The sequence below is a fragment of the Chionomys nivalis genome, chromosome 10 (genome assembly GCF_950005125.1).
Source record: "Chionomys nivalis chromosome 10, mChiNiv1.1, whole genome shotgun sequence".
Lineage (NCBI taxonomy): Eukaryota > Metazoa > Chordata > Mammalia > Rodentia > Cricetidae > Chionomys > Chionomys nivalis.
In genome coordinates, this window is record NC_080095.1 from 16,094,737 (window position 1) to 16,104,208 (window position 9,472).

At 54.0% G+C, this 9,472-nt stretch overlaps 1 protein-coding gene across 1 annotated transcript; it reads right to left on the reverse strand.

The window, feature by feature from the left end:
* Nucleotides 1-3,768: 3,768 nt before the first annotated feature.
* On the reverse strand, nucleotides 3,769-9,145 carry Lbhd2 (LBH domain containing 2). Its single transcript, XM_057783234.1, has 4 exons — nucleotides 9,029-9,145; nucleotides 7,228-7,309; nucleotides 5,284-5,440; nucleotides 3,769-4,102 (listed from the first exon to the last, which is right to left on the reverse strand). The coding sequence occupies exons 2-4, from the start codon at nucleotides 7,294-7,296 to the stop codon at nucleotides 3,972-3,974; spliced, it is 357 nt and encodes a 118-aa protein (XP_057639217.1). The 5' UTR covers nucleotides 7,297-7,309; nucleotides 9,029-9,145; the 3' UTR covers nucleotides 3,769-3,971.
* Nucleotides 9,146-9,472: the final 327 nt, after the last annotated feature.

Here is a 9,472-nt window from a genome sequence, read left to right on the forward strand (position 1 = left end):
GTTCTCTCTGCCCCGGAAATCCTGCCTAGCTATAGGCTGTTTAGGTGCTTACTAAACCAAGCACAGTGAAATATCGTCACACACAGTGTAAAGGAATATTCCACAACAGTGGAATATTTGTTTAATGATATAAAGATGTGTTACATCCTTTTATGCTGCATTTGTTTAACCCCTGTGAAACTGTGTTACTTTGCCTGCCTAAAACACCTGATTGGTCTAATAAAGAACTGAACATCCAATAGCAAGGCAGGAGAGAAACAGATGGGCTGGCAGATAGAGAGAATAGATAGAAGAAGAAGACCATGAAAGAAGGAGGAGAGGAGGATGCCAGGGGCCAGCCACCCAGCCAGCCACCCAGCCAGCCATGCAGTAAGAAATAAGGCATATAGAACAGACCAAGATAAAAGCCCTGAGGTAAAAGGTAAACAGGATAATTTAAGTTAAGAAAAGTTGGCTAGAAACAAGCCAAGCTAAGGCTGGGCATTTATAAGAAAGGATAAGTATCTATGTATTTATTTGGGAGCAGGGTGGTGGGCCCCCAAAGAGCCAAAAGTGTTAAAAGTAAAACAAATAAAACAACTACAGAATGGGGCAGTGGAAATCCCAGCCCAAGGCCAAGAGCTGCCCAGCCAGTCCCTGTACCTTTCCTCCCAGCTCAGCTTGGTCTGCCTATTGGCTCCCTGTAAGGGGACTGCCCTAGGCTCAGGGACCTACCGACCACCAGAGAGACCAGGACTGTGTCCAAGTCACATGAGGGTCCTGGGACCTCCAAGTTCAAATTACCTGAAGATGTCTGAGGAGCCAGATTCTGGCTTTTTTTCTGCCTTCTGTCTCTTCGTACAACCTCAAAATCTAATACCCAAGACCAGAAGACTGTTCCTGGGCCTCCCCCAAAGTCTCACTGAATCCCAGACTTCCCATACCCACTTTTAGTATGAGGCAGTGATGTTTTTTCTTTGATTTTGTTGTTGTTGGTTGGTTGGTATTTTTGTTTTTTAAACATTCTTTTCAACAAAGTAGAATTTTAAATGTTTTGTTTGTTTGTTTATTGGCTTTTTTGAGACAGGGTTTCTCTGTAGCTTTGGAGCCTGTCCTGGAACTAGCTCTTATAGACCAGGCTGGCCTCGAACTCACAGAGACCCACCTGCCTCTGCCTCCCTAGTGCTGGGATTAAAGGCGTGTTCCACCACCACCCAATTCTAAATGTTTATTTTTTAAAAAATTTATTAGATGTATTTATTTTATGTGAGTGTTTTGACTGCAGAGGTCAGAAGAGGGAACAGATCCTCTGGACCTGGAGCTAAGGATGGTTGTGAATCATCATGTGGGTGCTGGGAATAAAACCCAGGACCTCTGCAAAAGCAGTGTGTGCTCTTAACTGGCTGAGTTGCCTCTCCAGCCCCAACCTGTTTGCTTTCTATGTATATGGGTGTTCTGCCTACATGTATGTCTGCGCATTCCTGATGCCATATCCTCTGGAACAGGTGTTAAGATTGAGAGTCACCACGTGGGTGCTGGGGACCAGACTGAGTCCTCCGGCGGAGCAGAGCCATGTCTTGAGTTCCAAGTCGGTTGGTTTTTTGAAGCAAGGTCTCAGATAGCCCAGTTTGTTGGGTACTTGAGGATGACTTTGAATTCCTACCCGTTTTCACCTCTCCAGTGCTTACAGGATGTCCCATCACCAAGACACGTGTGATGTTTCCTTTACTTTTCCACGCTGCTTTCCCCTGGAAAAGTTAGTAAAATCCCAGTGGAAAAGTCCCAGCCTAGTCTCAGAGAAGCTCTGGGCCGTCAAACTGAGGTCAGAAGAAGGTCGTGGAGGGGGCAGTCGGGAGGAGAGAGAGGCACAGCTAGGACACTAACCGAAATTTAAGCCAGCTCCCGACGGCCTTGAGCCTTAATGTACTTGAGCCTTAATTTACTCTTTGGTAAAATGGGATTATTATTGCTGGGATGAAGTGAATTCTAGGTAGGTAAGAACAGGAAGCTCCCCCCCCCCCCCCCCCCAGTGTTTGCTTATCTCTGGGTCAGTTTTGCCCAGAATGCAAAGGGGCCCAGACTGGAGACAAAGATTAGAGAGGCGGAGTTCACCTTCTGCTCCTGATTTGGCAAGGGCGGGGGTGGAGGGTGGATTGTACCACACTCTCTCTGAGGCCAATTAGAGACCACTGTGCTGAGGCGCGGGCGATCTGAATGCACCAGAAGGTGGCGACTACTGTTTCCATAGTGACCCCGGCGGGCGCTAGGGGGAGCTCCAGGACGATTTCAGGCCTCCAGCGAGCTGAGGAGGGGGCTGGACTGGGCTTCTGAGTGGGTGTGGCGTCCGCTCTGGCCCCACCCAGGCTCTTTCCCACAGCTTGGAGAGGGTTGGACGGAGAACCGACCCTCCACGCCACCTCTAGTTCTGGAACCTCCAGAATGGGTCATCAGAACTCGGGCACTACCCTGGTAGATCGCGGAGACAGCTTGGGCTGGGATCTCAGGAGACCCTCTCTAAGGGCTCTACACTTGTCTTCTGTGGGACCCTGTTTAAGTGGGCGTACTCCTCCCCTGGAGAGAGGTGGCGTCATCCCATTGCTCCATTCTGCTCTGCTTCCCGAAGTGGGCAGAGGTTTGCTTCCTCCCAAAGGTCAGCAACCCCTGACTGTCTCCACACTCCCTCCCTATTTCCTGTCTCATTGCCCTTGCTCAAAACTGGCTCTGGGACCCACAGGAAAGGCTGGGGACAGAAAGGTTCTATAAGAACAGCCACACTTCTAAACTGTGAAGCTGGGTAGGGCCCAAGGAGACACCCTGGGCGCCGGACCCAGAGCGCCCACGGTTTTAAATTTAAAGCAGACTCCCAGGCAGACTTCCACACCTCCCCTCCCACCTCTGGCGTTTTGGGGGCCAGGCTATATTTAGAAGGAAGGCGGGCTGGAGAAACTGCTTTATTCCTCCTGGAGGTTAGCAAGGAGGCCAGGAGAGAACAGAAGGCCTATGTGTCCCGCAGCCCTTTCAGTTCACTCAGGGTGAGGCCTGGGCCTGGGGGCTTGGTTAAGCTAACATTTATGGAAACTTCCTAGTGACTTGGCAACACACTCAATGAGGGAGGGGGGCGTAGGCCTGGTCAGCTTTCTGTTCCCCAAGCCAGTACCATAGAACCCCTCCTGCAGTGAGATAGCCAAGGTAGTCTGTCCATGTAAGGTTGTGGAGGACCAAAACCATCCTTCAAGGCAGGACGAGGTGCTTGTCCACCAAAGGTCCCACATGGGTACTATGCATGGCCAGCTTGGTCAGTTACCAGCCTGAGGGTCCCTACATAGCCCTTGCCAAAACTAGTCCATGGCACCTCATTTTGTTCCTAAATTTCCTCACCTGTGAAATAGGACTTTTGCTGGAATTCGTGAGGTCCAGACTGGAAGACCTCTCACCCTAGAGACCATCCTTGTGCCCTAATGCACTAGGACGAAGGGCACAAGAGGGTGTTTAGCCCCAGGAAATCTCCAGCAGGGCTAGGAGGTCACCAGGAAGAGCAGCCATAGGCAGTCTAGCTGAGGAAGAAGAGAGAGGCAGTAGAAGAGCCTCTCTGCGACCCTGAAGAGACCACCCCGAGCCTCTGGCTCTCTCTGCTCAGCCTGCCATTTCCCCTCCCAGACCAAGAGCCAAGCACTTACCCATCCAACACTCCGACCTGCTCAGCCAAGGCTCTTAGAGAGGTTAGAACGCCACTGGTCAAACCCAAATTGTCCTCAGCACCTCAAGTACCCACCAAGGGTGCCCATGGCCACCAGGAAGGGTGCCTTTATTTCTGTTTCGAGCCACTGAACAAAGAGGGGTTTGCTCCAGATCTGGGCCGTGGAGCACAAAGGCAGGGGCTGAGGTCCTGGCCACACCTAGCCAGACCGGAAGCTTGGTGAGCTGGGTGTCCTGGTGGGCCGAGCCTTTCTATGAATCAGTCAGTCGTCCTGGGATCGAGGGCCTCTCAGTGGTCAGCGAGCAGAGCCTGCCATGCCCTTATCTGTTACTGGACCAGGGACTTCCTGGTGCCCAGAACTGGCACCCTCGATGCCATCATGATCCGCTGTCTTCCCTGGTGCTCCTGGTGGACTCGAAGAAGGAACTGCAATATATACATATATATATATATATACACGTATACATGTATATACGTATATACACACATATATTGTATATACACAATATATATGCACACATATATATTATATATTATATATATACAATATATATACACACACACACATACATACACATACACACACACAGGCCTTTATATTGGTGATGAGCTGCACCTGGATTGGTCCTAGGGATATAAGGTAAGCCTTTGGCAGACATCTGGGTCAGGCAGCCCCTTCTTCCCAAGGGCTGATGGGAAGGAAGGGGCGATGATACACTTGTTTTAGAGAGAGAGAAAAGGATGAAGCCTAGCTCTGGGAGCAGGAGCGACCCTACCCCCACCCTGCAGGGCAGGATGTGGCCAAGAGAAGGGTGGTAGATCCAGGATCTCTCCAGAGCCCAAGCCCCAGTGGTCATCTAAGGACCAGTCTCTGCTGCCACTATCTCTGACGCTGGTCTGACAGAGGGTGAAGGAGCTTTGCGTAAAAATGGGGGCTGTGGGCACGGACCCTTTTGGGCCCAAGCTACATGAGCGCTACTGTGATGGCTACTCCCAGGGACTAAGGCCTGGGGAGAGGAGGAGTGTTTGGTGGGGTCTGAGCACCCTTCATGAGAGCTGAGCTCGCTCCCTCACAGGAGATCCTCCAGAGGCTTCCAGACATAAAGATTACCAGGCTACATCTTAGCCACATGCCCGCAGTTTTCAGTGGCCTAAGAACCACTCCAGAGGCCTCCACTGCCAGCTTGCCTGCCCTGAGGACTGACCCCATCTTGTTCTGCCCTCCTTGAGAAGCTCTAGGCTTTCACCAGGGCCCCTGCTGCCAAGACATGAGGAACAAATCCATGTTCCCAAATGTGCCCCTTTACCCTGGCCCCTCGGGGTCCCTGTGGGCAATGTGCGCTGTTCCAAAGGTCTTGAATCAAGAGGGAAGGAAGAACAGAAAAGCCGGATGATAGGAGAGGGTGTGCCTCTCAGGTGATGGAGCCACAGGTGTGCACAGGGGACAGACAGAGACAGGAGGGGGCGAAGCAGGTGAAGACACAGCAGTGCTCGGGCGCTGGGCAGACGATGTTGGGGTGTGAGCTAGGGCAGGGGTCCCACACCTATGGGACACAGACAGCAAGTGGGTGTGGTTTCTGAGACAAGTCAAATGTCCTCTTACTCACCAGCAGCAGCCTGGATCTGAGGGGTACCTTTCTGGGTACCCTCAGGTGGCCAACGCAGCTCCCCACTTTCCACAGCACCCACTTCAGTGGGTTCCACCACAATAGAGGGCAGTCGCTGGGAGAGCCGAGGGCCCTTTTCCCGGACACCTACTGCAGCCTATAGGGAGAGTGGGGAAGGCTCAGGGCAATACTGAACCATGGACTCCTGGCCCCCTGCCTCTTCTGCCCTGCACCCTGCCATACATAAGAGGAAGGCCAAGAACAGGCAGGGTGAATGGCCCCTACCTCTTCCCACCCCTAGGGAATAGGCACCCAGCGAACACCACGGCACTCACCTGGGCTCAGACCCAGAGAAGCCCATTTCACAGACAGACCCTAAGACCATAGAAACCAAGTCACTCAGGAGGGAGCTCGGGACTGAGCTCCCCAGCTGCTTCCAGTATCTGGAACCCAGCACAACTCTTTTCTGGGGGCTTCCCTGCTGGGTCCTTGGCCTCCTCCCTCCACATGGCAGGCTGAGGAGCTAGGAAGATGGTTACCATGGCAATCAGAGCTGGCTCTCGTTCATTGTTCAATGCCCACACGCCCTCTGGGTGCCCCCAGCACCTCCACACCTATTCAAGGCTTTTCAAGGTCGAGGCTGTCTCACACAGCTCCACTCCTTGGTGCCCCAAGGTCCTTACTCGCCCACCCGCGTTGTCCCACCTCTGTGCCTTCCTGGAGTTCTGGCAAAGACAGCCACCTGGTGTAAGTGCTCCTTCCCACAGAGGCATGCTGGCCTCCAGGAAGGCAGGCACGGAGCAGGCAGGCTGTTATACTGCCCCCAGATGGCTGCTTAACATCACTGGACACGGTTTCCCCCCCACACTTCCATGCTCTCTCTACCCAGGGCCCTTTTAGCCAAGTACAGCAGGTGACCCTGAGGTCTGAGAACAGGTGTCACCAGGCTGGGTCATCTGAGGAACAGAAGAACAAAAGGCTTCAGATGACAGCAGAGCAGGGACCGTTTCCCAAGCCCACTGCTGGACCCTCCTGGGACTGCTCTTAAGCCGCCATAGCCAAGTCAGGCCTCCTTTTCCATCCTGGATGCCTCCCCGCGTGCCATTTTACTTCCTGCCCCTTAGTCAGGGGTTGGGGTTCTGCCTGGAGGGTAGCCACTATGGGAAGGTGGCCAGGCCATTTGGACCTTCATGGTAGCTGAGCCCAAAGTCTAGGCTGCTCCCCCCTCACTGGCTCCACTGACCTAAGTCAGCTCTGGAACAGAAAATCCAGTTGTTTCTTTGTGCAGGGATTAGATTCCCATTTTATTTTACTTCTGAAACAGGCTATCACAACCCAGACTGACCTGAAACCCACTATGTAGCCAAGGTTGGTCTTGATCTTTCTGACTTCCTCTCTGGACCAATAGGATTACAGGGGTGCATCAGTGCACCCCAGTATAGACTTAAACATTTTGCTACATCAACATCCCTAACAAAAACTAGATCTGAGGGCACCCTAAAATGGTGTCTATTATACCGTGTGGTGGTGGTGCATGCCTTAATCCCAACTCTTCGGAGGCAGAGACAGGAGGATCTCTGCGAGTTCAAGGACAGCCTGATCTACAGAATGAGTTCCAGAACAGCCTGGGTTATAACACAGAGAAACCCTGTCTCAAAACAAAACAAGCAAACAAAAAAAAAAAGCTGCATCTCCCTGCAGAGGGCAAAGTGTGGTCATGTGCTTGGGGAATAAGCCTTGGTATCCCCAGGTTCAGAAGGGGTGCTAAGTAAGCCAGGGTAGCTTGCTTTCAATGACTTTACCCCCCAATTTTCTATAAACATAGCAGTGACATCCCCACATGGAAGGGTAGACTGAGGCTGGCAGAGATGGGAGACACACTTAACGTCATAGGCTAGAGCGTGAGGCTGCTCTCTCTGGTCTCCTGTCCCTGTCCCCACTTACCGTCCCTGCTGGGCCTCCTCCGGTGCCCTCCATAGGATTCTCTGGTGCAGCTGGCTGTGGGGTGCTCATGCTGCTGCCGGCACTGGGAGACACAAAGAGCAGAAACGAGGTGCCGACCGCCGACCGCCGTCAGTGGGGGCTGTCCTCCTCCGGGAACCTACCCCACCTCAACCTTGCCTGGCCCAACACTCAAGGCGTAGGCCTGATCTTTGGTATGCTGCTCCTACTGCTCCCTCATAGAAAGAGCACAAGCCAGTTACCACCCAGTGCCCAGGCTGTGGAGAAGTACGGCAAGAGAGGGAGAGACTGACGGAGCCTTGACAGCCAGGAAGGCTTCCCGGAGGTAGATCAGCTGGCCCGAGGCCTCCCTAAGGGAACACCAGGCAGGCAGGGCAGCAGAAGGAGAGATTTGTGTGCTGAGGAGCAGCAGAGAACACAGCAGAAGGGGAGACCCAAACGGGTCAGAATGAGAAGGCTGGGAACACCTGCGACTGAGTCTGCGCCAGTCGGAGGCCAAGGTGACCAGTCCTCTCCAAGAACACCCCTTCACCCACAGACCCCTGGGCCATGCCCTGAAGGTCTACCATCAGAGGGAAGTGGACATCTTGCCCGAACATGGCCATGCCTACCTAGGCCAGGCACAAGTTGGGGAGGCTGGGTCAGAGCCTCCACACGGAGGACTTTGGAGAGAGAGTCCCTGCCAGAAACCACACGCCCACCCTCAGACCCCCCCTCCGTGTCCCGTACACACACACACACACACACACACACACACACACACACACACTGCAGCAGGTTCTTGGGGCCCAGCCTAGGCCAGAGGAAGAAATGGGGGTGGGGTCTAACAGGCATTAGTCAGATTGAGGACAGGCAGCACAAGGCCACAGGTAACAGGCCTGGGAGCTGGAAGGAGTCTGGGCCAAGGCAAAAGAGTGACCAGCGGGATGGAATGGTTGAGACACCCTGCCAGGAGGCAGGTACTTCAGGTGGGGGTGGGGCGCTCTAGCAAAGTCAGCTGCTGGTCTGGAAAATGAGGTTCCTTTTTCCCAAATGTCCACCTCAGTCAGCTCAAGTTCCATGGAGTTCTAGAGAAGTCTGGAAGGGGGCCATACACCTACGACGGGCATCCCTGGGCAGTAAACAGCCACGTAATAACCACTAGTGCCTCTGCCCAGCGCCCATGGGATGTCCCGTGGACTGCTGCTTCCAGCTCTGAGACCCCCCTTAGGATCCTGCATACCTCCGAGTTCTGGGAACCTCGGCTAAGCCCAGAACAGAGACTCAAGGATATCTCAGATACATTCGAAAAACAGGGAGGGAGAGTGGCCATAGAGGCTATGCAAAGAGGGGTAGAGCTGAAGAGTGAGAGGAGAAAGAGGCAGAAAGAAAGAAGATAGTTCCAGGAAAAAAACCTGGGGAGTCAACACAGCAGCAAGGGTGGATCTACATCGGGGCGGCAAGCGGAGGGCAAGTGCCCACAGGCTGCCTTGCTCTTGCCCAGTGCCTGGTGTCCGAAGCTACAGCTGCTAGTGCCTCCCACACTTCCATCCACTCTGGGGTGCAGGAGGGCCAGGTGTGGTGGACCGCTGACAGTAGAGGGCCTCTTGGTCCAGAGTCCCGCGTTAGGTTGCTAATGGGGACCGTGGGACCCACGCCCGTCCCTTCCCCGGGGCGCTCCCACTAACTCCTTACTGTACTCGCCCTCCTCCCCACGCACCTGCCCCTGACTGCCAAGGTGCACCTTGGACAGAACCCGGAGGGTGAGGGTGGGGAGGGGGCGTTGTGCCTCCCGCACACTCACCGACACTCGCCGCTGGCGCTTGCGGGGCCTCCACGTTGGCTAGGGAGCTCGCCTCCCTCGATCCTCCTCCGAGTTCTCCGCCCACACACGCGCTCGCAGCCCTCCCCTCATTCACACTCCCGCCCTCTGCTCTGCAGGGCTGCCGGAAGGACCTGGCCTCCACCTCCCTAGGCAACACCCTATCGCCCGAACCGGGTCCTGGCCACTTCAGATCTCCTCCCCCAATCTCAAGATTCGAATGTGAGGTGTAGCGTCATGTGGCGCCAGATAGGTAAGAAGAGGATTTTCTCCAACCGTGCACCTGAAGAGGAAATGAAGAGGAAAGGAAGTGGGGCAGCTTGGGATTGTTTCCCATTCCCTCTCACATACTCATCCCCAGTTCCATTCCCCTAGAAGGTTCTAAAGAGCCGGGACAATTGGTCTGGTGAGCGACTCTGCTCCCCC

Coding starts and splice junctions, on each gene's coding strand:
- Lbhd2 (XM_057783234.1), bottom strand. CDS start 7,296: ATGAGCACCCCACAGCCAGCTGCACCAGAGAATCCTATGGAGGGCACC. Junction 5,441..7,227: donor GAGGAGGCCCAGCAGGGACG/GTAAGTGGGGAC, acceptor CTCTCCCTATAG/GCTGCAGTAGGTGTCCGGGA. Junction 4,103..5,283: donor TCAGATCCAGGCTGCTGCTG/GTGAGTAAGAGG, acceptor TATATATTGCAG/TTCCTTCTTCGAGTCCACCA.